Raw genomic sequence first — 27995 nt, forward strand, 5'->3', positions numbered from 1 at the left:
AGGCAAAGAGGGGCTATTCTTGCAAAAGTGGAGTGGCACATGTGCACGTTCGCATCCGTGTCTGTCTCGAACTGCGAGTTCAGATCGTGTGGGGGGGCGCTCCGGCACCGCCTGAGGCACATCAACGGGCGTGACTGAAGCGCATGTTTCATAGCTACTATATCTTCGGTGCTTATCCGTAGGGGTCCAATATTGATAGTTGTTTCACCTGCACGGCACAGGTTTCGGTACCGACATCAAGTAGGTTCAACTGCAGTTTCCTGGGCCGGCGCCTACTATTGTCGCAGCATCTCGTGACAATCACACTAGGTAGGTGATGAGTCGCGGGGAAGCGTCTTTGACGCCAGGTGCTGAGGCAGCTTTTGTAGCCGCCGGGCGAAACCCCGGCATCGGGCGTCGGGCGTCGGACTATATCGTCGTGGTGAGCTCCATGTGAGGTTCGAACAAGCTGTTTTTTAGGCGTGCTGGTGGTGAGCTGAAGCGGGCACCCTCGGATCCCAGCGTCTGGTACCTGACGACTTCCATTCTCGTCTCATGCAGGGACCACCAGGAGGAGGCCGTCCTTGGTCACCTGTTTGACTCTCCGCACCGAACACCCCTCACGCCTCGAGTTTCGATATGTCGCTGCCACTCTGCCATGAGCTGCGAGCTGCGCAACATGAGCCGGTTTTTTCCCCCGACGCCGGCATGACGTTCTTTGATTTGCGCTGCCCTCTCGCACGAGTTACGGATAATGTTCGTACCGAGCCCAAACCCCAAAGGGTCTTGGTTCCTGCCCGATTGGCCCGGTCAGGGAAGTCATGATGTTAGACGCCGGATCCATGTGTCCCTGCTCAACCTTTACACCCAGCTTGATCTTACATACACGCTACACCAGCCTACTAAACCACTCGACCCTGTTCCTGTTTCGCCCCATTTCTTCGTCGCTGCCTGCCCGCCATGCCTATCCGCAACCCCTTCCGACGCACTGGTGGACCTGAGCCAGTTGAGGAGGCTCAGCGGAGCGCACCGGAGAACGGTTTCAAGACCACTGCCGTCTCGGGAACTGCGCCCCTGCAGATTAAAGACCCTACTGAATACAAACTGAGTGGTATGATTTTGTTTGCCATGCGCTCGGGGCGCAAAGCGTCGTCCGGAGCTGCATCGGGTGTATAGGCGCTTACAGTAATCATAGAGATCAACGACAGCGGTGTGTACTTGCCGGTAAGATCAACCCTTGAGCACGTGGGATTGGCGCATGGATTCCAAACAGCGACAGCCATTGCCATGCCGTAAGACGTTGGTTAACATTGCGACAGCCGTCCCCACAACAAGAGAAGCCCACGTTTTGGCACTCAAAGTCCAATGTCTCCACCACATCCTCCAACCATCGCAGTCTTCTCGCCGAGAATGAACCCTTTAGCATCTCCCGCGAGAGCTTCGACTCATACAGGAGATCATTTGTAACTTCTTGCTCAGCTGCTTAAAGTGGCAAGCATCCGCTGACATTGCATAGGATATCTCCGCACGGTCGCCGGTTGTCGACAATATCCACGAGACGTACCCCCGTCAATCGCTCGATGCGCGCCGCTCCGTAGATACCAGACGATCCCTTGACGTGCGCCGCTCCCGCGCCACTCCGCGCTCGTCAATGCAACAATCCCGCAGCAGCGAGAGCCACGACCAACTGCCTGAAGAAGGCTTTGAGGAAGTGGGCTTGAACGATGAGCCCAAACCCCAGCCTAAGAAGCGCAGCATCTTCTCGCGCTTCGGCGACAACAGCCACGGCAATGACAAGGCTGAAGAGCGACCCTCATCGAGCCACCACTTCTCGCTGACAGGTCGCAAGAGAGCCGAGAGCGGGGCAGGATCTGAGCTGAAGCCCATGCCCAGACCGGCGTCGGACATGCCCGTTGAGTCGCGGTGATACTCACCATATGATTGTTAATGAGGAAAGGACACACAAGGAGTCCAAGAGCTGGGTAGACCTTGGATAACCCCTATCAGATGGCTAGGAGCATCACGGCGTTTGGGAATTGATGATTTTGCGGTAGCACGCCACATTAGATGGGCAGCATTGGGGAGTATTCCTGGATGAGACAACGGAATTTCTAGCTTGACTGTCATGCAACTACAATCGCTAGTATCACACTATCATTGTCGATAAGGCGCAGAACCCGTCTATACGACAATGCGCCTTTTCACCGACACTTTCTTATCCAGATTGGAACAAATATCCTAATTATATCATCGGAGTGGAGGACTCGTATTCTACAATGTAGTATAGCCAACCAATCTACCGTGTAACTAGTGCATCGTATAAGCAGCACATTAGCAAAAACGTTGTCGTCCTGACTCGAACTTGCCTTCCCATGCGCCTCATCACGCAGACACATTAGCTTATTATAATTATATCATCGGAGCCGCACCGTATCGTATCTCCCCATCATCTCTGTCGGCTCGTATTTGTACCGTCAAGAAACCGTTGGTTAGATTAACTTAAATTCTGTTCCTGACTCGAGGGCTCCTTCCTCCTTCGTTTCGTTTTCGTCCCACCTTCCCCCGCCACTCACCGTCCGCTTAACCTAAACACCCCACAAAATGTCGTGAAATCCAGTATCGAGTGATTGCAGGTGCCCAATCTCTTCCTTTTTTCAACTCCTTAATCCACCCCTAGCTGTGCAGAGAAAAACCGTTGAATGCATCCGTCATTTTCCAAGCGCCTACAGCCCTGTCATTGTATTACCTATTTTCCTTGTCGTCTTTTCCCTGTCGGTCTATCCATCTACCCACCCACCCACCTACCGGCGTACCGTCCGGTTCCAGATTTTCTTCTCCCCCCAAGACTTTTCCAAGGTTCACTTTCCAAGCTTAGTTCCCCACTTATCCCATCCACTTACTTAATCGTGGTACGGAACTTTCCTTTGTTGGGAAACGACGTGAGTAGGCGCGTTTAAAAGTTGGTTGGATTTGTTTGGTTTGGTTGAGGGGGAGGCAAGGGCAGGGCTGCAGGCTGCGCGCGCCGTTCGTTTCCGGTGGTTCCGAGGTCACAGGCTTCGGAGGCGGTTCGGCATTGGTGCGTGGGTACGTGATGTCATGGGAGTGTAATGAGCGGGGTGGGTGTCTTTGGGATAGGAGGGCCGCGGAAATGAGGGGGGGGGAGTGGGAGGAGTTTGTGTGTGTATGTATGTAATCCATTAACGTCCTTTATCAGTCAGAGACTATGTAGGACGGTGGCAGATGCCATTCTAGCTATTTTTATCTCTCCTTTGACGTTCGTTGGTTGTGTTTTTGACTATTGTGGTTTAGGCATGTCCTAGCTATTACAGGGGAGGAGAGAAAGTAAAACCCTATTATAGCTGCCTGTTTTTCCTTCTCTTCAACCTATCTCTTTTTGCAACGCTTTCCTCGTGTTCCTAAGTCTGAAAAAAACCTCGAGGGGGAAAAAGCCATGGGATCTTGAACGAGGCGTAGGGTTGTAACAAGCTTAGCGTAGTGTTGTAGTCGTAGCAGTACGTGGCTCGGGTGTACTGCGGCTATAAACTGTCGCTAAGTTTTTTGCAGGGGTAGGTGAAAATTTGCGAGTTGGAGTAAGCCGTTCGATATTTTTTTGGTAAAGCCACAAGTGGCGGTGAGAGGAGAAGGATTCGAACCTTCGACCTCTACTACACTGCAAATTTGGAGTGCGGTAGAGGAATACCAGACGCTTTACCACTGCGCCATCCCCCCTAGTGGGAGGAGTTGTTGATACTGTTTGTTGTGTTTATACTTAGAGTCTCCGATTGAACTTTAGTGGCGGGTCAGCACACTCATGCACGGTAGAGCTTTGAAATGCACGATCAAGATCTATATATCTCGTGGATTCACTCTTTGGCCGTATTGCCAAGGATGCTACAAACCGTAGTCTGCAGTCATACCCAGAATCCATCAAAGTGCTACCTAATCTACCCTCTATCAAGAAGACATCATCCAACCTCACAAAATCAACTCAACTATCTAATCCACATGCCCTGCCTCCCTCCACTCCGTATCCTCCCCAAATGCGTCTTCTCTACGCCCTCCCCTTCTCTCCTGGTCTTCATCAGAAACGCCCTCAGGAAATGCACTGGTGAAGTCTTCAACCCCCACTTGCCGACTGGCGGATCAATGAAGCCGTCCGCATGTGCTACCTGGCCCTCTTGCGCGGTACCTTGCAGTAAACCCAGATGATCGCACAACTCGCTGTACTTGGAGAAGGAGTTGAGATATAAACTACCAGCGAAAAGGTTGAACTGCAATGTCAAGCTGCGGGATACGGAGCCGGGAGTGTATTCGACCGACGATGTAGAAGGTGAGATTGTCGAGGCATGCGAAACTGATACTTGCGCGGGCGGCGAAGACATGCAATGTGACCTTTGCGTCTAGACGAATCTTGGACATCACACTGTTCGCTTCTTTCGGACTAATGACCATGAGGTTATTGATCATATCGCAGTTGCTGGGATCTGGCACTGAAAAGCCTGCGCGACATGTTCCAGAAGGTATCAAGACGGTTTTCATAAAGTCCTTTGTGACGAGAAGGTCTTTTGGGAAGTCGTTGAGGTCGACAAGTCCACCTGCGCGCGTCATTCGTAGTGCTTGGAATGCGGGCTGCCATGCGTCAGAGACAGGCAGGAGATTGCCAATCTCTACCAGTTTCCCGAGATCCTTATGGATAGTGGATGTGGGGGCTTTCATGAGAGGAGGGCGTTCGATTTGACGTTCTTCTTCAATCTCAGGCGCGAGTTCCCTCTCTTGCTCCTTGGCAAACGGCACACAATCATGGCTTGTAGCTCCAAAGTCGCGGCATCGTGTTACAATCTCAGCAATCTTGGGGTTGGAGCGTTGCGAGAAACCATCGCTCTTCTGAGATTGTAGCCGGTATCTCGTCTCCAGGCTCGCAGCTTCGTCTTTGAGCATACACTTCGATCGAAACACTTGGCTTTTCGCTGGTAGTCGCGTAGATCTTTGCTCTAATATCCTCAGGCACGATGAAAGTCACTGCTTGTCCATTGCCAAGCTTCTTCATGCGCATTGCAGCTTGCATGGGACGATCCTTCGTGACTTGACTACCTAACGTAAGGGCGGCGCGATAGTTTCGTGGAAGGCGCAAATCAGTTCCGCGGGTATGCGACTCGTCTAGGTAGACGGTGCAAGATTCTAGCATCCTTGAATATGGCGAAGTCTGGAATGGCTCAATCCGGGAATTGCGATCGAGAACGGAAAGTTCCTCGTCTTCGAAGTATACGACTGCCTGGACATCCTTGTTACGCATCTTCAGCCAGGTTGCCGCGACTTGTCTATTATTCATGTCAAGAATGGAGGCTCAGCAGTCTAGGAGGACCCTGATGTCTCGTTCGAGCATCTGGATGAATGAGAGCAGATGTTCGCCGTCACTGTCACTGTCGATTGCACGCGCAGGTAGAATCTCGAACAACGTCTCATGCATGAGTAGATATGACAGAACCTGAGCGTTCGTATGATGTTGAGTCGGAAGATCAAGCTGCTCGATCCTGAGTGGGAGCCCGTGACGTGTGTCCTTGGTACCAGAGAAGCCCGTCGTTGAGTGCGCTTTTTATACTGCAAGATCCCATCCCGATGCACTGAGCTTCTTGGTAAACTGCTTCAGTTGCTTGAGAAACACCAAATACGAAAGGAAATCATCCACGACCTTTCGTGAATACCAAAGTCCTGGGAACAGCTGCGTGATGTACTGTTGCCGGTCGTGTATACTGATGACGGAAAGATTTCCGAAAGCTTCGGGTAGGCTGAAAGACGCGGTGCTGACAAAGTCGTCGTAATGGATGGTCGCATATTCAGACCTCAGAACATGTGTAAGTATATCGAAAAGTTCCCCATCTCCTAAGCCTGAATAGTACCAGGATAAAAGAGTGAGGATGATGACCACATCCGGATGGGAAAATTCACTCCGTGGGAAGGGCGAGTCTTTGGACTTGTAGGGTATGGCAGGCAAAGTGCGTGGGATACGAGAGCGATCCAAACCGAAGTTGACGCGGTAGCGTTTTTGGCCGAAAATGAAGCATAGGACACCACCAGCAAACAGTCCACGTAACAGGAGTAAAAGCGTCTTTGTCGTCTCATTCCAGAACGGGCTCTTCTCGACTGCGCAGATCTCGTCGGTCTCCAAATCTTATGTAGCGCAAGGTTGCCGTTTTCATGCCTGGTGACTGGGGTCGAGAAGGTATGTCAATGCCAAACTCGACAACATGCGTCGCAAGTAAGCCCAGCACTCGGTCAGCAGCATCAGATTGCAGGACCTGACCCGGGGAAACTTTCCATCGGCGTTGTTCTGGATATCGATAGATTCGGGAGCTTCATTCTTGACCTGCAGAGCATATCCTGGCAAATAACCACTCGGCAGTATATGACGGAGGCCATGGTGTTCAGAGAGGGTGTGCTGAGGGACTGGTCTGTACGGTTCGGCCTCCTGGCAGCCAGGTATACTAGAAATGAAGTACGCTGACACGTCGCGCCAGTCTTTGAAAGCTCTCGGTAAGAACAGTTCAAAACTGTTGCTTTTGCTACAGATTGGTTCGAAGAAAGAAGCCATTTATAAATGTTGATCTACATGGCGTCTGCGTTACGCTTGGCTGCGCATCTCTTGCAACGGCTGGAATGACGTTGTGTGGGATCTTTACCAACAGTCATAGGCTCGTAAGTACGCTCTTGCGTGTTGTATTGGTCGATGAACTTCCCGTACATTTCCTTGAGAGAAATCAACTCTGCACACTTCTCTTCTCTTATGAAGGCTGCATCATCTTCAATATCCCTCAGTTCGGTCTGGGGTGTCTTGCCCTGTTCAAAGTATCTGACGGCAATGGAAGATGGATGTCCAAAGTTCTATAGACAGAAGGATTATCCTTGAATGCTTGATCTTGTCGGAATTGAATGTAACTCTCAATATCATCAAGTCGGACTAAGTGCTTCTTTTGAGGAAGTAAGAGACATCGGAACTCGCTCAAATCGACTTCAAGATCATATTCTATCAGGAGAGGATATATGGCGCATGCTGAATGATCGCATGCAATCCAAAGCTCGGCCAGAGTAAGGTACATGACCGAGGTACCGGTCGGTAATTGTGTGTAGGCAGAACTAGCCAGTTCATAGTAGTCGGCCAACAGTATCGGTATGTCTTCATAAACATACTTATCGTGTAGGTAGCGACGGATCCAATCATTAAGATGTTGTTCGACCCATTGTTCAAATGCAGTTAAAACAAAATATAGGCTTTTATTTGTGTGTTTCAGGTTGAACATCGTGGATGAAGCAGCGGCAACTGCCCTCAGTCGAAAATATACTCTTCGATGACTCCTCATTTATCATTGTGCCCTCGGAGTACCATGGTGATCTCCCATGGTACTCTCTCATAGGTGACCCAAAACTTCCGCTCTTAAACCAAAAAAATACAAAGGATTACAGCTACAACTCGACCCTGATCCGAGATTGAACGCCTCAACCAACCTTGTGTGTTTCAGGTCCACTGGGAGTTTATGACGACGGTACACCGGGAACTCGAAAGTGGGATCTGAAGATGACGGCACTTCCGGGAGGATATTCGAACCAAGAAGTCATCCAAGCCCACAAGTTTCATGTCGAGGTCGAGCTCCGGCTTCAAAGTGGCAATTGCTGTAATTTTGATGTTTCCTTGGTGGGCAACCAGGCTCTCCCAATGCTGCTTGACAATCTCATGGGCTTCTGTTATGCTGATTTGGATGTACTGCCTCCACGATGGTTGGAGACAATCAGTCTGTCCGAGAAGTGCGAATTTGCGCAATCGGCGTGTCAACTTTGCAGAAACTACATGGATAGCTTCGCTGCCAAGTTCTTTCCAGTTTTTCTTTGCCTTTATATTGTCAGTCAATATGACAAAAGAGGACAGCTTCTTCACATACCAGATTAAGTAGCTTAACCAGCATGAAGATCATGAAAGCCTTGTACAGGCCGTCTGCATTTGATGTACTCAGTGCCTTCCTTACTACAAGGAGCTGTAGCGATATACGTATTAGAAGCCACAGCGGGGATCGTTGTTACGGCATGAAGTAGTCTTTCCACAGAACCTCTTCGCGCGTGTGTTTCGTAATTCGTCCTACACTCGGCGGACTACTAAAAGCTGCGAGGACATTCCTCGCAAAAACCTTAACTATGCCTGGGTGTGTAGTTTCGCGTTCCTCTACTATCACTACATTGCTCTTGGTGATTGTATACTTGAATCCCGGGTGCTTTCTGGGTACTTAACTTGGCGAAAGTAGCGGAGGTGGATTGGCGAAGCGATTTGTCTGCAATAATCCAGATGAACCCCTATATTTCTCTAACCATTGAGTCGCGAGAATTTGTACAACTGAGAACAACAGCTCCAGGCTCCGCTCCCCTTCGCTCCCCTTCGCTCCATCCACCACACCCCTTCCTCCCCCGCTCAAACCTTGCCAGCAAACCGAAAGTCCCTCCGTAAACGCGTATGCCGTTGGATTTATCGATAAAACCACTTTGTATCACCATATGACTGCTAACAAACATCTGAATCATGTCTCATCGATAGGTCCAAGTCGTCACTCCTGTCACCCACCATGCGTGATGCATTAGCAAGCCAACAATACCCATCGAGCAGCCTGTAGAACCAACCAGGGGCCATCTTATGTTACAGGACCTACATCTAACAGGCCCATACATAGTCGCCAAGCGTGGAATCTACGCCAGTGTATCGGTTGAAGCTCTCGCACAGCGCAAGATCGAGGTATCTCTCAACTTTGCCAAAGCTAAGCCATTCGCTGTGCTTCTGACAGTAGTACTAACCTTACATTGATGTAGTAAAGACACTACCGAAAATTTATTCCGGGCAGTAGCGCGGCTCACTAAGACCTGGTTTTAATGAGAATGCAATAGTAGCTGTTTGGCCTCTGATAAACAAGATTCATGACATTTTTACAAAGAATGATAATCCTATCCACCCTCTCTACCCTATCATATCATCCTAGCAAGCCTTTAGCCCCTCCTTAAACAGACAAGCTTTTCCAGGGCCCGTCGCCACAGACTTGGGTTCATTCCCTGGCGTCGTCCCCTCAAACTCCTCACAAATCTCCTTCACCCCACTCACACAAGTTGCATCATCAATCGTCGCTGTATCCCCGAAATTTCTATTAACGCCCGCCAGCAACTTGCCATTGGTAGCTTTCACCCCCTTAATGACCACGTGGCGTTCAGCTTTAGTCTTGCAGTTTCCACACGCTCGGTACAGTTTGCCGAAGGTGTCGACGGTGAAGCCGGAGATTGTTACTGTGCCGCCGCCATTATGCTGGATTACTTTGTCAGCGGCGCCAGTCGCGCCGCCACCTGTGACCTGGGCGTTGCCGTTGCCTTTTAGGGTAAGGGCGTCTTCGCAAACGGCGGCCCACCAGACATTTTCAATGGTGCAGGAGCCTTGGCAGTGTACGCCTTCGATTTGGTCTTTGCCTGGAGTAGGCGTTAGTTAAGTGCGCAAGTTAGGTGAGATGGATGAATTATGGTGGTTGCAAGGCTAGACGTACCGATGATGGCGTTTTTGAGCGTGGCTCCATCTTTCAGGATAAACACAGCGTCCGAGTCACCGCCTTCGGCCTGCCCGGTGCAAGATACGCCGCGGCCATATGTCTTCATGCCGCCATCGAAGACGCCAGTGATTTCCTTGGGGGCGGAGAAGGTCTCGCTGCCGTTGCCAGCGGGAATGGGAAAGGAAGCTCGCTTCATCACGCGAGAGAAGTCCATGGGCGAAGGCTTTGCTGGGCCGGCAGATACAGTAATAGCAAAAGCCAGGGCCAGGACAGAAGCAAGTACCGAAGTCTTCATCTTCGGTGGTTGATCGGTAGTGTGTGAAAATTGAGAGAATTGATCGTTTCTTTTTGAGAAAGAGTGGCAATGAAGTTCGTCTAGCGAAAGGCGATGCGTCAAGCAATCAAGAAAGGAACAGAAGAAAGATTGTAAGAAGGTGGAAGGGAGCCCGTAGAGCTGAAAGAGAGAGGAAGGCTTGTTGGCTCAAAAGCTGAATGAAGAAACTCCTTGAGTGTCCCTCTACCTTTTAGATAAACCCCTCGCTCCACCTTCCACCATGCCATGGATCTCAGCTCGTCTGTACATCCATTCGCCATACCGAGTCGCGGCAGCAACACACGCATAAACCGCCCAGTCTCCCGATAGAGTGAACGAGCGGCCCAGCGCCCCACTTTGCCTCATGCAATCCATATAACCAAAAACAAAAGAAAGCAACAGCCTAGACGATTTTGGATCCACAGATTGTTGCTCTCGGATAATCTGTGATTAATCTTCTCGAAACAAGATTTGCGAGGTTAGTGCTGTATGTTTCGCGTATCGAGTTTCCCGTGTGGGTCGTATCCTTGTTTCGGTCTGGTGGGTGCCAAGGCGGAGGTGTTTCAAGCGCCAAAATCGTCATACCGGTATGTATCGATCACGAAGCACCGGCATTGAAGTGGCGTGTTGTTTGATATGTAGCGTCCCTTCATGTCGGTGTCAACGGAACGTTATTGGTGGCGCTAGATGAAGGGCTCTTGTCTGTGCAAGAGAGTGCTGAGTAGAACCACAAGCAGACAGCGCAACTCCGGGACTCGCGAGTGCAAGAACCAACGCTCTCCAAATTGGCAACAGGGTTGGTTGTTGGTGTTGTTCGGAAATCGTCTGCTTAGATGGCTGTCTGTTACCGTTTAGAGCAGCCGTTGGTCCTTGCGATGCGTTTGTTTCCGGGAGCATTGCTCCATATCAAGTCGAGGCGGGAATACTAAACACTAGTCCTATTCATTGGGGTGTGATAGTACGAGGAGGACGGGAAGGGACTATGCGTGTGTCGTAAGCTGTGTCTGTGCGTTTTGCTTGGCTTGGCTCCACTACTATATGGTGATGGATAGGATGGGGCCCACGAGATGGAAAGGCAAGTCATTCAATGCGTCAGCTTCAAACTGAAAGGCTATATTCCTGTGTACTCTCGTCTTTGCAAACTGTAGCTGCAACGCTCAGCTATCTTATCGACGATCAATCTCAGACGCTCCACGAGTGCGTGTATATAGTGGAGGCGTAGAGAACGTCTGAAATCGTAGCAATGGATGATGTTAATGGTACCAAATATTATGCACGTTGAGAAAGAATGCCATTCCTGAAGGAACAATTCATAATAGAAGACGCGACCTGTTGCTGTGGGAATGAGTGTGGCATGTACCCTACCGAATGTGGTTTTGTTGAGGGGTATCCTTATTGCCATTTACTCTTTCAACGTGCTGGATCGGAAAGAAAATCCAGAAAAGTCTGGATTCGTAGAGAGCCTAGGAAACGAGGTCTAGGAGGATATGAACTAATGAGTGACGGATGTTCTGGCTGACCTCTTGGCACGATCAGTTTCGTAGAAGGCGCTTCGGAGCTCGCTTCTTCGCAATTTGACGCAAATTGAACCTGGTAATGGCGCAGATTGAACAGGGCCTGCCAAACTGCTCTTTACGGGCCTCGTGAAAGGCTCTTGTGCGGTAGAGTTGCAATGCGAGTGCTTCAACATCGATGCGTAGGACCCAAAGGGCACTAGCATTGCCTCTGATGTGCTTGGAATTAAGAATGGTATCGGATGAGACATGGTATTGCCTTGATACTTCATCGATTGTCTGTGCTTACTCATTAGATCATGTGATCAAGGACGTCCCGAGGTCAGGTTGAGGGAGATACTCACCAACGCCTGACGATAGAAGCAGCCTTTACAAGCCGTAATGACACGACTGACTTGTGAAAAAGGGTATCTGTCCAGTACTGCGTAGCAATATACACATCGTCGTGGGGCATGCTGTAGCCATAATCGTCGATAGACGATGCCGCTCATATCTGGATGAACACATTTAAAACCGTACTTGTCGAGCTGCGCGAAAGGCAGATTGAACATTGTCCCATTGCATGCTCGCACCAGATGTGAGCAATAATTCTCGACGTGCTCATGGCACCGCTTGGATGTTCTGGCCAGAGCGTTGAAAGGATGGGGGACTACATGTAGGGAGAATATGTCGGTAGCCCAGCGGTCGCGGTCTGGAGGGCGAGTGAGGTCTTCCTGATCCTTGATACTCCGCTTTGTTTTTTCGGGAATGTCGTGGGAGCTCTGAGCTTCAGAAAGGCCAGGGAGACGGCAGCGAGGATGCACGAGGTAGGACAGAATCTGGTCGATTATCTCAACCGGAAGCTTCTCAAACATGGTCAGAGTCGGCGTGGGACGCATGTCGCTTGAATGGAGTAGTATCGGTGTCGTGGAAACCTCATGCTGAAAATACTTGATCGTTTCCAGCACAGTAGTAGTGGAAGCCATGCGGAGAGACGAACAGACAGGAGAAGAGTGGAATGAGCCAAAATCCAGACATTTGAAAAAGGACAGGCTGAACCTTATAGTGCGTGATGGACGAAAAAGTGACAGGTATCTTAATGCGGGACGGCAGTGAGGCCCACCAACGAGGACATCGGGATGCCGAAAGCCGCATGTACTCGGCTGTGATTTGGCAAAGATGCGGGAGGCTGCGCGTCCGATATGCAGCAGCCAGGCGTTTTCGATGCTGCATGCTGCTGTATGATGAGATTGGCGACGAGATGTCTCCGCGCGTGGCCAACAGAGGGGCCTGGAGGAGTCGAAGAACAGCAAACACCTGGGCAGGATGCGGTCATCTCCGTTGGTTGCCCGAAACGGCTAGCGCTGTGTGTCTCCAACTCACCCGTCGGACCACCTTTCACTCCAACACTCGACGAGTAACATTGGCGGCCAGCGAGCGTAGCCGGGAGAAGACACCATGGCTGCCCATGCCTCAGAGGCCCCCGTCGCCGCAAATGAGTCGGCACCGCCGCCTGCTGTGGGTGTCAAGGCCGAATCGGCAGCGGGAGGCGCGACCAAGATCAAAGACGAGCACGCGCCTGCAGCTGGCGACGACGACGACGACGATGGCGGCATGTGGGACTCGGCTTCGCTATACGAGGAGATTCTGGATGAGGTGGAAGCCTTTGAGTACTCCAGTGACGGTGAGTCGGCCCCACAATGTGCATGCACGCTGAGTGACAGCCACTGACAGTCGCATAGGCGTAGACGTGTGCACCGCCGAAGAAGCGCGACGCCTGCGCCAGCGCCTGCACGAGGTGGGCGCAAGCCAATTTGTCATGGAAAACATCACGAGTGAAAAGATGACGGCGCGCAAGCTGTGCACCGCCTTTGGCGTCAAGATCCCCAGGTGGCTCGAGGATGCCAAAGACGAGGGCTTCTACCAGCTGCTCGGCCTGGCTATCAACCGCGAACTGAACAAGCGTCCACGCCTGCCTCAGTACAAGACCATGGACGACGCTGCCGCCCTCCTGCGCGAGCGCAAGAACATCATGGTCATCACCGGTGCCGGCATCTCGACGAGTCTGGGCATCCCCGACTTTCGCTCAAAGAACACGGGTTTCTACTCGCGACTGCGCCAGATGGGCTATGACGAGCCAGAGGAGGTCTTTGACATTCACAACTTCGACGACAACCCCTGCACCTTTTACGCCCTGGCCGGCGACATTGTGCCCGATCTCGAAAAGTGGACGCCAACACACGAGTTCATACGCCTACTGCAAGACAAGGACAAACTGCTTACAAACTACACGCAAAACATCGATAATGTCGAGGCGCATGCTGGCATACGTAAGGAGAAGTTGATCCAGTGCCACGGCTCGTGGGCAACTGCAACATGCCGCAAGTGCAAGTTCAAAGTCCCAGGTGAGGACATCTTCGACTCTGTGCGTGCCCAAAAGCCCGCAGAGTGTGCACGCTGTAAAGAGGAAATCGCCTCTAAGCCCACCAGGAAGCGCAAGCGCGCCTCCAACGGCAACGGCAGCAGGAAGAAGCGATCGAGCGACGAAGACTCCGAGTCCGACGGCGCATTCGACATCCCGCAGCCAGGCATCATGAAACCTGACATCACCTTCTTCGGTGAAGCCCTGCCAAACGACTTCTTCGACCGCCTCAAAGACATGGACAAGGACAAGGTCGACCTTGTCATCGTAATGGGCACTAGCATGAAAGTCGCCCCCGTCTCGGAAATCCCAAACTTCCTCCCCCGCCATGTGCCCCAAATCTACATTTCTAGAGACCCAATCCACCACATCAACTTCGACATTAACCTCCTTGGAGACTGCGATGTCGTTGTCGCTGAACTCGCCAGACGAGCCGGTTGGGTCCTGGAACACAAAATGATTCCAGATGTCCAGGCTGTCGAAGTCGCACTTACAGACGAAATCGATCATATCTCCACCGTCAAGGTTCGCCCCGCGCAGGCCTGAAATGTGCACTTGTTGTGTATTTACGATACGGCGTTGCGTTTGTGCACACATAAAGTACAAACATATGTCTAGGGGCGTTCACGGAGTCGCATTGCAAGGGCGAGGGTTGTGGGTATGTTTATATGGTCATGGTCTTTCGGAATCGGGACACGCGGTGCAAGCCATCCGTGGTTGGGTCAGGGTGGGCCGGGGGGCACATACATGAGATACCAGGGACCTTTGAGTCCAGCCAGACCCTGGTGCAGTGTTTTTTCTGTTTCTCACTGCACAGGTCGCATCTGCCTTTGTTCCTTGTTTTCATCATCATGTTTTGTCATTTTCGTTGTAATAGATATCTCGTTTTGAAGAATTGGTAGATGTTATCAAATATCATGGAAATTATTTGCTTTTCTGAGGGACTGGTTTGTGTGATCAATCAATTAATTGCCAGGGTAAACTGCATGTGATGCTACGTTTGCCCATGATTACATACCGGTATCTAGGTAACCTCTTGATTTCAGGCTAACTCCGTCTCTAAAATTCCAACTTACAATGCTAGATACGTCTACATGTCATGTAAGTACATGTATAACCGTGAGAGACCTGTCATGTGCACCCAAAGCACAGGATTGAGCTTGCACCTCACAGTAAGACAACAAAGTCAAAGACAAGAATACGTGTTCATGTACTAATGAGACAATATATATATACATGTCGAAAAAAGAAAACAGGGGAGTAGCCCAACCCTCTAAGGTTTCCCAAAAGGAAAAAGGAAAAGACCCAACTCCATTGCCCACCCCAATGACAAAGGAGATCCCTGTCCATATCCATACTCATAAGACCCATCATTTCCACTCAGACAAGAACAAAATCTGTCTCTCTAGATACCGGAATCAGTCTGCTCATAAGGCCGTGAGGGATTAGGTCCACTGCCCTCCGCCCAGTACCCATCCCAAGCATCGCACCCATCCTTGAGAATACTGGTATCACCCAACGTTCCCTTGATCTCGCTCATACGCTCCATAAACTGCACACTGAGACCCTGACTAGCATGCCACGCAATATGGCAATGCATAATCCACATGCCGGGGTTATCAGCAGGGAAGGCAATCAGCATGTAGCCGCCAGCCGGTAGGACAGCAGTGTCACGGCGCGTGGGGTTGTTGAAGTTGAGGCCAGCGGTCGAGCCGTCCCAGGTGCCTGAACCACTGCCGACGATGTAGTAGTCGTGGCCGTGGAGATGGATAGGATGAGGGATAGGAATGGGCGACGCGGATTGGATCCACCAGAGGTACCATGAGTTAGCTCCTTCCACTGTGTAGACGTTTTCGCTAGGAGCAAAGTTCTTGGAGCCTCCGAGCACGGTTTCAAGAGAGGGATTGTTCCAGTCGATGACAAAGGGGTTGCCGTCAATGGTCCACCGGAAGAGGTTGTTTTGAGAGGCGTTGGAGAAGGAGTTTAGGGTCATCTTGTGGTTGGGGGCGTCGCCGACGAGGGAGCTGGGGACTTGGTTGGGAACAAAGGGGACTAGATTGGAGGAGGATTCATCGTCGCAGGAGGTGCGCATGGTGACACCTGTGGATGTGGGGTTGCCGGTTGTGGGGGCACCGTCGTAGTGAAGGATAGCGCCAAGAACCTTGCCGGATGTTGTCATGGCATTGCTACCGCAGGCAGTTCCAACGGAAACACGGAACCAGTAGTTGTTAACAGTCTGGTTTGCTGCAATGACTACATCGTATCGTTGACCAATTTGTAGAGTCAGTTGATTTGTGACAAAGCTCTTGATTGGGACAAAGTCGGATGTCAATACAGTGAATGGATGACCGTCCATAGACACGCTGAAGGTAGTATCGACGGATGTGTTAATGATACGAATGCGGTACTTCTTTCCCTTGACGACATTCATCCTGGCATACTGGCCGTTGTCGTTTGCTGCGTTCACGTGCGTTCCATTGACCAGGATGTTATCGGGTGTTGGTGGGCCACGGAGCGAGTGCTGTGCGAGCTCGTTGAGAAGGAAAGCCGGGCGGTAGTACCAGTCAGTAATGGGAAGAGCACCAAGATCAACGTCGTAATTGGCCGTAGCAGGCCCATCAATGATCATAGTACCGACAATACCTTCACCGTACTGAGCCGAAAAGTGGGAATGATACCAGCTTGTGCCAAACTGGGTAGCCCTGAACTTGTACTGTCGGGTCATACCAGGTGCAATGGGGCACTCGGTAACACCAGGAACTCCGTCGTGCTGGCAGGAGTTCAACTGTCTGATTCCATGCCAGTGAATACCGGTTCCGTTGTGTGCAAGACTGTTCTTGACGTTGACAATAATAGTGTCACCCCATTTTGCGCGCACAAGGGGTCCAGGATATTGGTTGTTGATCAACATCATTTGCTTGCTTGTACCACTGCCATCGGGGTTGGGTCGGGTAACATTAGTAATCTCAAAGTTGTACTGTTAAATTGTTAGCATATATCGACTCCATGAATTGGAGCCTACTCACAGTAACAGTGGTGCCATCTGGAGGAGATTTGGCATCAAAGTCGGTAGCAATGCTGTAACCGTTGCTCCAGCAGCTTCGCGTCTGTGGTCCGTTGGTGCAAGCACCGTCCTGCCTCTTGACAATATCTTCAAAAGAAGGGAACTCATCGGACAATGGCTCAGCTTGTAGAGGGCTGCCAAGTGCAATGGACCCAAGGGAGAGCCATAAGGCTAAAGATTTGAACAACATTATGGGTGATATGCAATATCAGATGCAATATAAATGGCGGCGTGGTCCAGATATACGAAGAAATGCTGATCAGACCAATGAGTGACTGAGATGTCTTGGACTTAATCAATGGATAGATGAATAGACCAGAGTGCAGGGCCCATATATAGTATTTCCATGGCTAACTTGGCCCCGAGTACATGCCACTGGGTGGTGGCAATAGCAATCCTGGCTCAGGCGAGGTCAGCCAGCCTTCTTGCCGTGTCACCGTCTATTCTTCGTTTAATCCCTTTGTGTACTTGGACCCACGTTCCAGATGGTCGGATCAGCGTGGAGGCGCCCTAGCTACGGTCTTCCACATCAGCACAATAGACATTATGATCATTGGAAGCAGACATGGTAGCTGATTCGATAAACTTCAGGTACAGTAGCCGAGGAGCTGATGTCGAGCGATTGTTATGGATTGGCCGCGAACGGTCGGCGACCGGGTAACGCCTAGGCAAAATCGATGAGCCAAGACATCCGACGGCGCGCGGGTGTAGCACCGAATTAGGCTTCCGGTATGTAGAGACGACACCAACGCTAGTCCAGCGGCAGTTGTATACTTACTTGGAACGGTCAATGATGGTCGTTTAAGGTCATGTTGGATGGCTTCCCAGCTAATGGATCTCTGGAGCTCGCGTAAGATGGGAAGTCCCCGGTCGGATGCGAGATCTATTGAAAATGTGGATCAAGAAACTCCACAAGTAACGGCCCTTTCTGATGCCAACATATGCTTATCGAAACGGAAGCCTCGCGCGTAGAGGCTATGATAGCGTGCGGCAGGGCTGGTGTAAGGCGTCTCTTAGCCCTGATTCAGAACAAGGGTGTGGCTAACATGACCAAAAAGCACAACGGATGTACACCACTTGTGCAGGCCATGTGGCTGAGCCAGGGTAAGCGGATCCCAAAGTTACGGCCGTCGTATGCGGGACGGCAGGGTGCCATCCGAGGCGTTTCCAATGAGTTATGTTACCAAAATAACATGGTTAGCCGACAGGATTCGAGTTAGTCATGATGTACTCGATTGAGGTATCAGATGGAGCAGAGCCACTAGGGGCAAGGTAAGGCTCACAAGTTTCTGACGGAAGCCTTATCCCATCCCCATGGTCAAGCGTCAATACTGTGGAGCAAGAGATCCCAGGCCGAGGCTCCAAGTCATCAACAAGACGCAGGTCACTGTTAGGTAGGGTCCACGAACAATCTCCTCGGGACAATGATCAGCCGGTCAGCACTCCTGCAAATTCCCATGATTTGCATCAATTATGCCGTGTAGCTTGATCTGCATTCTCCAGGCCGACCGTCAGGTCCGTGGGCTGTCCTAGTGACCTCTAGTAGGCGGAGCAATCATCCCGGCCCTCTTGCAGCTCGTGAGATTCTGCCGAAACTACGGCAGCTAGGAAAGCTTATGAGTGATACTTCAGGAGCCCGTCATGTTCAGTAGCCTGCTTGGCACCGCAAATAGACACGAGAGTGAACGTCGAATTATGGATGGTAACGGCGCGTGCGGCTGACAGCGCAGTGATGGAGAGGACATGGGTGCTGAGACAGTAGGGGACACGCCTGTCACCCGTAAAATTGGTTACTAGCAGCGAAGGATGCTGCAAGAACATGCGGACGTTGGGGGGCCGAGTGGAGTGACGTGATGAACACCAAAGAGATCGGTTCAGGGGTCTTTGGCGCTAGCTAAGCGCGGGCTTAGTTTGGTCCCGAGTGGCTTTAGTAGCGGCCGCATGCATTTCGCCCTCTCAAACTTCGCATCAACTACGTACAATCTTCTGCCCGGGCGCGATGCATTGCAGAGCATGCTTCCTGGTGTGGCGTGGAGCGCCAGTCAATGACCCTGACGATAACGCTGACCGCCGCCCCGCTGCTCCGCCCACATGTTCCACTCTGATTCTCAGCTCGCTTCCGAGCTACCTGGTTGACATTGTTAGGCCAGGCACCTGGCGTACGATGACTATTGCTTTGCATCCTCGATCGACCTCGGCTTACTCGGCGGTACGAGCAGGTTGAAGCCGCAGTCTATAAGCGGTGACTATGAAAACTTGATCAAGCTTGACCAGTCCACGGGTCAGATACAAAAGAGACCATGGCCCACGCATTCTGAACATCACTCACAACGTGTCATACATTCCACTTTTCTTTCGCTTCTCTCTAAATGACAGTCAAGATGTCCTCTCGTTCTCTGCTCCTCGCGGTAGCCGCTGGCTCACTCTCCTCCCTCGTTAGCTCCCAAGTCACCGATCCCAATGCCATTTGCTACTCATATGGTCTTGACTACATGGATGAGGGAAACTACTTCATAAACTCTCTGTCCAATGAAGACTTTGCCGCTGTCTCCTACTTCAAGGGTTGCAACGGGGGTAACGCAGATGTTCTCCTCGTTGCTCCCGAGGAAGCTCAGGGGGACACTGAGTTCCTGTGCTCTCAGATCCCCACTACTCCTGATGAGGTAAACCAACTGTCTACATGTCCGATTGAGAAGAGTCAGATGCAGTCAGGGCACTGGCTCCTCCTGGTCATCGGTAACAATGGCAAGGATGGTCAGCCTTTTGCATGGCAAAGAGGTAGGTTCCATGCACTTTCTGACGTGATCAACATCTGACACACATAGATCTGTACTTGACTGTCGGCCCTCAGGTGACCAGCACATACACGCCAACAATCACCATGACCATTACCTCAACCCCCACTCAAACCAAGACCGACACAACCACCTTCACAGATGTAATGACGACTGGCCCATTCTCAACTGTCACCGTGCCCAGCGGGACTGCCAAGAGAATCAAGACCATTACACCCAAAGCAGTGACAGCCACCTCGACCAAGACCATGACTCGTACCAAGGTTTCCCTCACTAAAGTCGTTTCGATCACCACCAAGACAGTCCAAGCTACCTGCACAACACCAGCTCACACAGGCCGCCCCGACAAGCCATGCACATACTCACCTACCAAGATCCACCCCGCAGCCCTCGTCACGCCCACCACCATTCCCACCAACTTTCGCTGGGCCCGCAAGGCCGACCGCGAGGTCGATATTGAATGGGCACGCGCGCGCATCGAAGCTGCAAAGCGAAAGCGCGACCAAGCCAAGGCACCCCTTGAGCGCCGCGCTCCCGATGCTCCAACCATCACCGTCACAGGCGACACACCCGCTTCCACCACTGCCACGGAACAAGGCCCACCAACTACGACCACTGAAACCGTATTGGTCACCGAGGCTTCTACTTACACCATTCCGGCTCCTACCGTCTTGTCTGGTCTCATCACATTGACCACTACCCTTCCTACGCCTACAAAGACCAAGGTTACGCTTGCCTTCACAACCACGACAAAGACCATCAACTTCGGCGCCACCTACACCAAGACAAGTACCGTAACGCCTTCAGCCTCTGTCACGGCATGCAAGAGCCAGGGCGGCCATTGGTGGTCCTAGATTCCCCAACGGTCAGATTAGTTCGAGGCGTACTGTATTTAGTTACATAATTGCTTGTTTTGTATTTCTCTTTCTAGAAAGGAGAGTGTGTGATGATTGGTTGCTTTCCAACACCGTTGTATATAGATAAGCCCCCCGCAAAACGAATTTTACGAATATATCTACTTGGATCATGTATCGCTGCAGAGCATACTGTGCCTCTTTCATCCATGCAGTGAAACGTTTCTTGGTGAAAAGCCTCATGTACATGTACAAGCCTTGCATTACCATGTCACCTGCGTTCGCTTCTCGGTGTTCAACATCACCTGTCTATAAGCTAACCACTGACACCCCACTCTTTCTACGGCCCATGAAGAATACGGACGCACGTGACTCATCGGGTACATATCCTCACCCACATCCCGCGCCACAAACATCAACATCCTGCTGGCGCCAGCCACCAGCGCCCCAATCGCCAAAACGTACGTTGACTGATGCCGTGCTCCCCATCCCCCACCCCTGCAACACAAGGCTTGTCTTACCCATCCCTCAACCTTGCCGCACACAAGACCCAAGCTTCAGGAATGTTTACCAACAACGTCAGAACGCCACTCCGGAAGTGCAAAAATGAGGACACCATCACACGTGCTTAGCTTCCGATGTCTCCGAGTTTACCATAGCGTAGGGTAGAGTTTGTGGTGTTATGACCACATGCCAACAGCGTGCAGTATCGTGGCGAAATACGAGCCGCGCTTTACCTACGTCCGAGTCCCCTCCCCACCCCACCTCTGACCATGTGGGTACGAAAGAGACATGTGCATGCGATAGTTAGCCTGCTAGTTGGCGCTGGTAGTAACGTTTGTGGTGGTGGATGTTTTGGCGCGCTAGTTTACGATCGCTGCAGGGTTTTCTGGATCTCCTCTCCGACGTCCGAAGAATAGGCGGTTTGGTTTAGTATGCGTGTCATAGGCAATGAGGATTTCTTGTTCGAAACGGCGGATAACGGGTGAAGGATGACGGTGCGGAAAATTCAGAGATACTAGATATGGTGGATTGACCCCGGGTGTGGTGCATGAGGGATGCACGGCGGCAAGCGCGTGCGTTTACGTGCGTACTGTCTGACCTGTACGTATGTATTGCTTCAGTATGACAGCGCATTGTCCCGCATTGCTTGCTATGTTATCTCATCTTGTTGCAGCTTTTCCACTGTTGATTTCAACATGGGTATTGGAAAGCGCGGCAGGCACGGCGACCAGCCAGCGACACGAGCTGGATGGCTGTGGCGTAAGCGTCACCGATGAATCCAGAGTAAATACGATTTCCCGTCGCGAAAGCGAGCGGGCACAATCAAGCATCAGCCAGCAAACGTGTCTTTCGTCTGTTTTCCTCCTTGACTAGCTTGTGCGCTCAGCTCCTGGGGGTGGCCTTGGGATGGGTTAGTGAGCATGCGACACAACGAGTCAGGTGGCAACTGTTCGAGAAAAGTTTATGGGCTGTAGGGCTTAGGTCCTCGCAAGGCGCGGGCTATTCTTCGGGCTTTCGCTACCAGAAAACTCATGGCCCCTGGTCAGCTTTACTCGCGGAAACAACGCAAGGATGGTTTGCTGCATCTTATGCCAACAGCATGTCTCTGTGTCACCTATATTGTACTCTTGCTATCAATTCTGTGCAGCAGCCCGCAGCCCACTCACTACCTGCGCCAGGCTGCAGGCAAGCTGGACTGGCATGTACTGTGGCTTCGACATGACGCTTGATCGATTCAACAGCAGCAGACACGCGCCTGCGCAGCCATGGATGATAAGTCAACCCACAATACAGATACGAAGGCCATTTGCTACAAAGGAAGAGGATCAGAGAACCAGGCTTGCAACAGTCGCATTCGCAGTGGGGAACAAGAGGTGGAGGTGAAGTTTATACGAGCCTGGGCGTCCGTCGCCGAATTTCTAAACTTAGGCCCGACTTCCCACCCCTTGTTAGCGGCGCGGATCGGAACGACAAGTCGACAGACACAACGCCCGGATTTAAGCGGTCGGTGGTCGGGGGACCCAATTATCGCCTATTGATGTGTCGTTTCACATTTATTGGCCGGAATGGTTTGAATACGAGAAAGCCGAGCCCTCGTCCCGCATTTGAATCATGTAACAGTGAGGATGGGGGAGCAAATGTGCATAAGCGGTTGCTTTCTTCTAACCTTTTCTTCTCAGCTGAAACCGTCGGACACCACTTAGGTACATATCACGCTGCCAAGTCGCGCACATGTAGCCTTTTCAGCCCGCTGATGTTTCTTTTGGCTTTCCTTCAGGTGACAATGGGTACGTACACAGTTCAACCATGCTACTCGTTGGCCAATTAGGTGGAGCATGTTACTTAACAGTCCCGCAGAAGCTTGGAAGCCTCACTGGACGCCCTATCTCAATTACTTACTCTTGTAGAGCGGCAGGTACCTAATTGCTGGCTGAAAAGCCTTACCGAAAGACCGGTGAGCGTGGGTCGGTCAAACTCAGTATCCATGTAGTTCCAAGAGCTGCTACTGTAGAGTACATAGAGTGTGGACGATGTTTTCCTTTCTGGCCTGCTAGCTATGAATGGCAATGCAGTGCGGACAGCGTTGCGGGCTGGCGGGATGTGGGGGGTATACGAAGCTAGGAACTTTGTGAAGCTGGGCAGAGCAACTGCCGAAACGACATGATCAACAGTGTGTGTGGGATGTCCAAATAGGTCCGTCTGATCATGCGTCTGGATACAAACCCTCAGAGACATCAAAAAACGCTGGGGTGTCTGGGAAAAAAACATGCCAAAGACCACTTGCTCGGGCTCGCGTCGCACATATTCTTTCTTTCCCCTCACAAAGCAGGGACAAGCATCCACAGAATTAAACCGATACCAACGTGCAAGAAGAGCACCCGTTGCTCGCATTGCATGTTCTTTCTTTCCTTCTTCGACCACAAGGCTTGTCGATTACATATCTTGGCTGTACCGGCCTAGGCGAAAAGCCACTGGACCAGCAAGTCATGTGCCACCCACCAAATCTCCACAGAAAATACATGGCAGATGGTATCTCCACTAGCCCAATCATCACCATCATCTCTCCCTCGCTACCAATACCCCGGCGTGGCGCGTCATCATGCTGACTCTGCTGCCTACAACTTTCACACGTCCGCGTGAAAACGAGCGTGGCTTAGTAGTGGACTACTCCACCACCACCAACTTCATTTCAATGTGGTGGTTTGCCAACACGAGAATATGGGCAGTGTGTGAGGCGCATGCCCCGTAAGCACCGGATGGGTACCTACGTCAAGCCCACCCACTTGTTTCTAGGTATGACCAAGAGGCAGCAGCTTTTGTCAACGGAATCCTTCCCTTCAGGAGCGACTCACGGTCAGCCCACGGGATGTTCGTCTCGACGCCCTCCCGCTGTCTATCGCGTGGTCACTAAAAGCCACCACCGTGTTCAGAGGCTGAGACCTTGCGGATGGCTTATTGCCCATCACCCAGCCAAACTCTTGCTTGACTCAAGCCCAGGCTCGGATCTGAGTTTAAAAGTCGTTTTCTTTCGCATCATGAGATTTGTGAACATGGTGTGCACGGGAAACATGTTCGTCGCCACTCAAAGGTTGGATGTGTAGCGAAATTCGTCGTGTTTCATTACATATCACCAACATCATTCGCTTCTAATTGACTGTCGTAAGTTCTTGGACCCTGGGACCATGTCTCAGAATAGTATCATTGGCAACACACGATATCCATCTTGTAATTGAAACCCCCCTGATCCCGGGGCAGACTAGGGTAGCAAGAATGAGCGTTCTTTCTCTGCGCAATACTTCCCACCATCACACTCGGGGTTGTATCCCTTCACAGAACAGTGTGGACCAACTCATAGCTGATGAGCGAGGCCCCAAGCCATATATTGGAAAGATAAGGCATCATGCATTACATTCGATACTAATTGGCAGCTTGCTTGAGCACAAAAGCCAAGATACACAAATAGACAGCCGGATCCAGGTACCCACCCATCGATGAAAGCGTTTGTAGCTGATCATGCGAGGTGGAGTTCACACTTAGGCCGGCAGTCTAGAGCAAGCTGTAAGGCGTCGAATGATGAATTCAGACGTAGTAACGAGGCTCATATTGGCACAGGCTGACTTCTTGCCTGGGAAGTTGTCCACGAAAATAAGTCGGGGCTGTTGTGGCCCACATGCTGCAGGGACAACACATGAGCCTTTCGCGGAAGGGCGAGATGCATGGCCAAGGAGTCCATGGTGATACATGCAAACTGCTCGGCGAGAACAGACTTTCCGGAGACCGCAGGCCAAGCCTTTGTACTCGTATTGGCACAGCTTTCCTGCGTGCGAAAGAATATGGGATGCTGTCCAGCGCATACTGGCGGCTTTGGATTCGTAGCTGAAAGGTTCTCTCAGCGCATCCGAGGGCTAGACCTCGAGTCGTTCCACTTTGTTGCCTTAATCTTCTGCTTCCCAGACCAGAGTCTCGCGACCCGCAAACTGCATCACAGTCCATGCGTGCTTGCCACCGAAAGCTTGTGCGCCCATAGCAAACCACTCCCCGTCCTTTTCCTCTACTAGACTGCTCCCTTCCATCGATACGTCCTCATCTTTTGTGCTGCTGGCCTTCCTCTTACCTTTGAACCCATCTTTTTTGACCATGAGAAACAAATCGCGGACAAAAGCTGGTGAAATCAGACCTGTCCAACGTACCACGACCATGTTCCTTGAGCTGACGCCTTTGCCAAAATCGAGCACTTCGTAGCGCGACAGGTGTGGATTGATGTCGTCTCCTTTTTCGATCCGAGGCGACTTCAACTGTACCATGTGGAAGTACTCGAGTAGGCCCAGCGCGTCCTCTTCCGCATAGAGACTGGTGAGATCGTTGACAGAGACTTGTGGTACTAGGATGTCCTCCATTATTGTCGCGTTTGGCCTAATTTCATGTATCCAAGGCTGGTGTCTCGATATTGGTTCTTTCCCTTCCGCAAGAGACTCGGTAGATGAAGGATTGAAGTTGTAGAATAACCAAGTAAGCGATTTATCCAGCACATTTTTGCATGCCCACTCGAGCCTAGACAATCCGCCCTTTCCATGCTTCATAGAGTTTGCACGCAAGTTATATTCGACTATCCACCGCTGCTTCTGGTGTTTCCTGCCGCCGTCTTCGATGGGAATGCCCTGGAGGCCGCACCGTTCGTATGTTGGGCGGGTAAGTTCCATGCGGAGTACGCCTTCGTAGAGCTCGAATCGGTCGTTCAAAAGCGGCCGGCCTTCGCTGAGCATCATGACATTTCCCTGTTTGATATAGCTGTTCATGAAGTCGCTTTCAATGATTTCTCCGAGCTTCATATGCACTCGCGCATATTGCGCTCTCGCTGGGCCATCATTCCGTTCGAGCTGGCCTTTAATAAGCTCATATGTCTCTTCCGGCAGTACCAGATTTAGGCTGTGGCTGTACTTCTGCTTGTTGAACGTCGAGAAGGGCTTCCTCTTTGTGGAAACATTTTGCGGGTCGATGTAAGACGGCAAAACGCTGTGGGAAAAGTATATTTTCGTATTGGGTCCGGAATCGGTGCGATGAATATCGAGCATAGCGTATAGCGACAGGGTTGGTGGGTGTAGAAGAGGAGGGATAGTGTGAGTAACTGTTGGGCAACTTTGGAAATACCGTGGGCCGAAATTCCGTCGCGTAGAAAACGCGGTTTCCCAGCCGTGGTGCTTAGCTTCGCGCTAGCATGTGAGCAAGAACCACCATATCCTTCACCTTGCACTCGGTGATTATTGAGATTGAGACTCAATTTCTTGTAGTTTTGAAAGCTCATCAATATGTCCCGAATTATTATACAGTATGTTAGATAACTAAACATTTGTGTAGGCACACAAAAAAGGTTATATCGTTAACTATGCCTTGTGACAATGGTAATCTATCCAGGCGATGCAGCAGAGCTATTCTTTGCATAGTCAAAAGATATGGGATTCGAGTTGATATGTGCCTATTTATAAGGGGCAATAAAATGAGGAATGCTCGAACAAAAGCTTTTTATGAAGAAATTGATCCGTTATGTGTTTACAGGTTGGTACTCTATGATGGCGACCGAGATCAGTACCGCGGTCCTATATGCGGGAGAAAAGATCTTCTCGAACATACAGGATCTCATCTCGTATGTGACTTCCACGAGAAACTTGTTTTGTTATGAAACAACAGCATTACTGTGCGTCTACGAAACTCGGGGACACACGAACCACCTCCAGACCAAATCACTTCCTCAACTCGCCCAAGCTTGGTGAGATCTAGATTCCAACACATCAACATCTTCAATCTTTACAATTGCACCAACGCGAAGTCATCATAGTGTTGTCTCTGTTTATATCCCCACTACAGCACTCTACGATGATGGGGCTGGCTCTATAGTGTAGCGATATATGAATGACCTAGATGATATAGTCTTTTTCTTCATATTCATCTAGCGTATATGGTTAAGCCGATGCTCATTCATCTCCCACACCCCCGAGGAGATTACTAGCCCACTGGTACGACCCAAGGAATATAGCACCGCCAACGCTGATCCAGCCTACCCTTGGCCCCAGCCCAGCAAAGAAAGCCCTTGGACCCGACTCCTTCATGATGGTCGACAACATGGAGAACATGGGTTGCTTCTCCCTCGCAAGCATCATTCGCGTCTTGAGCACATCCAGCGGCGTTGTGATACCCGCTGCCACGGCTCCAGCTACACTACCCAACAAACCTCCCTCCAAGCCTGTAACCTCGCTGCGGCCCGTTCGCGCAGTCCTATATTTCTTGAGGGCTTCCCAGAGTGGAAACTGAATAACAGTAAACGGTACCTCGCGGATAATAGTTATCGACCAGCCGCGGTACAACTCCATCCATACATGCGCCAAACCACGAGCATGCCGCTGATTCAGGATATGCGTCAGAGCCGATAGCGAAGATGGATGCTGCGATGCTTGCGCACGCTGCTTTATAACCTCTGTCGGCACTCTCACAGCACACGCCGCCACCTCACCCAAACTCGCTGCTAACATGTGCACCACAGCCTCGCTCCCGCTATCCCTGACTTCCTCTTTGTACAATTTCCCCTCGGCATTATATTGAATTGCAACCTTGGGTTGGGCAAAGGACCGTTTTATCGAGTCGTACGTTATGAAGAAGAGGGCGGCGCCGGGCGCGGAGCCCACGATTGCGCTGCCTACGCCACGATAGATGCCATTGAAGCCTCCGCTGGCGGCGAATCCGGCGCTGGATTGGAGACGAGTTTTGAGTGTATCGAGCGGGTAGAGAGATAGGTCCACGGTTGTTCCTGCTAGGCCGCCTGCCTTGGGAGGGATTAGTAAGGGTAGTAGGGACGATGAGTTAACGACGATGGTCATAAATATCCAGATACTCCTCTAACGAGGTAAAATGCATTTACTTACTATAAGTGACCGCAAGTATGGCGACTCAATCCATGCCCCTCCTTGTGTAGGATCGAGCGCATGCTGCATTGTGGGAAGAGAGTATTCGGAGCCG

At 51.1% G+C, this 27995-nt stretch overlaps 11 protein-coding genes across 11 annotated transcripts; 4 read left to right on the plus strand and 7 right to left on the minus strand.

Moving 5' to 3' along the window:
• Positions 1-939: 939 nt before the first annotated feature.
• Positions 940-1906, plus strand: PtrM4_010520 (uncharacterized protein; the record flags this gene model as incomplete). The annotated part of the gene is made up of 4 exons (XM_001931003.2): positions 940-1090; positions 1175-1203; positions 1299-1442; positions 1496-1906. The coding sequence occupies 4 exons, from the start codon at positions 940-942 to the stop codon at positions 1904-1906; spliced, it is 735 nt and encodes a 244-aa protein (XP_001931038.2).
• Positions 1907-4230: 2324 nt separating this feature from the next.
• On the minus strand, positions 4231-5272 carry PtrM4_010530 (uncharacterized protein; the record flags this gene model as incomplete). Its single annotated transcript, XM_066102983.1, has 2 exons — positions 4231-4863; positions 4922-5272. 2 exons carry the CDS (start codon positions 5270-5272, stop codon positions 4231-4233), a joined length of 984 nt encoding a protein of 327 aa, XP_065965185.1.
• A 300-nt stretch (positions 5273-5572) lies between these two features.
• Positions 5573-7943, minus strand: PtrM4_010540 (uncharacterized protein; the record flags this gene model as incomplete). Its single annotated transcript, XM_001931005.2, has 3 exons — positions 5573-6139; positions 7580-7861; positions 7911-7943. The coding sequence occupies 3 exons, from the start codon at positions 7941-7943 to the stop codon at positions 5573-5575; spliced, it is 882 nt and encodes a 293-aa protein (XP_001931040.2).
• Positions 7944-8986: 1043 nt separating this feature from the next.
• PtrM4_010550 (pectate lyase) lies at positions 8987-9837 on the minus strand (the record flags this gene model as incomplete). The annotated part of the gene is made up of 2 exons (XM_001931006.1): positions 8987-9465; positions 9540-9837. 2 exons carry the CDS (start codon positions 9835-9837, stop codon positions 8987-8989), a joined length of 777 nt encoding a protein of 258 aa, XP_001931041.1.
• A 1550-nt stretch (positions 9838-11387) lies between these two features.
• PtrM4_010560 (uncharacterized protein) lies at positions 11388-12247 on the minus strand (the record flags this gene model as incomplete). Its single annotated transcript, XM_001931007.2, has 2 exons — positions 11388-11648; positions 11714-12247. 2 exons carry the CDS (start codon positions 12245-12247, stop codon positions 11388-11390), a joined length of 795 nt encoding a protein of 264 aa, XP_001931042.2.
• Positions 12248-13167: 920 nt separating this feature from the next.
• PtrM4_010570 (SIR2, NAD-dependent protein deacetylase, SIR2 family) lies at positions 13168-14316 on the plus strand (the record flags this gene model as incomplete). Its single annotated transcript, XM_066102984.1, has 1 exon — positions 13168-14316. One exon carries the CDS (start codon positions 13168-13170, stop codon positions 14314-14316), a length of 1149 nt encoding a protein of 382 aa, XP_065965186.1.
• An 859-nt stretch (positions 14317-15175) lies between these two features.
• PtrM4_010580 (SufI, putative multicopper oxidase) lies at positions 15176-17024 on the minus strand (the record flags this gene model as incomplete). Its single annotated transcript, XM_001931009.2, has 2 exons — positions 15176-16747; positions 16797-17024. The coding sequence occupies 2 exons, from the start codon at positions 17022-17024 to the stop codon at positions 15176-15178; spliced, it is 1800 nt and encodes a 599-aa protein (XP_001931044.1).
• Positions 17025-19215: 2191 nt separating this feature from the next.
• Positions 19216-19650, plus strand: PtrM4_010590 (uncharacterized protein; the record flags this gene model as incomplete). Its single annotated transcript, XM_001931010.2, has 1 exon — positions 19216-19650. One exon carries the CDS (start codon positions 19216-19218, stop codon positions 19648-19650), a length of 435 nt encoding a protein of 144 aa, XP_001931045.2.
• Positions 19651-19877: 227 nt separating this feature from the next.
• On the plus strand, positions 19878-20483 carry PtrM4_010600 (PAT1 multi-domain protein; the record flags this gene model as incomplete). The annotated part of the gene is made up of 1 exon (XM_066102985.1): positions 19878-20483. The coding sequence occupies one exon, from the start codon at positions 19878-19880 to the stop codon at positions 20481-20483; it is 606 nt and encodes a 201-aa protein (XP_065965187.1).
• Positions 20484-24922: 4439 nt separating this feature from the next.
• PtrM4_010610 (Ribonuc-P-40 domain containing protein) lies at positions 24923-26059 on the minus strand (the record flags this gene model as incomplete). Its single annotated transcript, XM_001931011.1, has 1 exon — positions 24923-26059. The coding sequence occupies one exon, from the start codon at positions 26057-26059 to the stop codon at positions 24923-24925; it is 1137 nt and encodes a 378-aa protein (XP_001931046.1).
• An 897-nt stretch (positions 26060-26956) lies between these two features.
• On the minus strand, positions 26957-27970 carry PtrM4_010620 (Mito-carr domain containing protein; the record flags this gene model as incomplete). The annotated part of the gene is made up of 2 exons (XM_001931012.2): positions 26957-27802; positions 27902-27970. The coding sequence occupies 2 exons, from the start codon at positions 27968-27970 to the stop codon at positions 26957-26959; spliced, it is 915 nt and encodes a 304-aa protein (XP_001931047.1).
• Between the last annotated feature and the right edge of the window lie 25 nt (positions 27971-27995).

Source organism: Pyrenophora tritici-repentis, chromosome 1 (genome assembly GCF_003171515.1).
Source record: "Pyrenophora tritici-repentis strain M4 chromosome 1, whole genome shotgun sequence".
In the NCBI taxonomy this organism is placed as follows: domain Eukaryota; kingdom Fungi; phylum Ascomycota; class Dothideomycetes; order Pleosporales; family Pleosporaceae; genus Pyrenophora; species Pyrenophora tritici-repentis.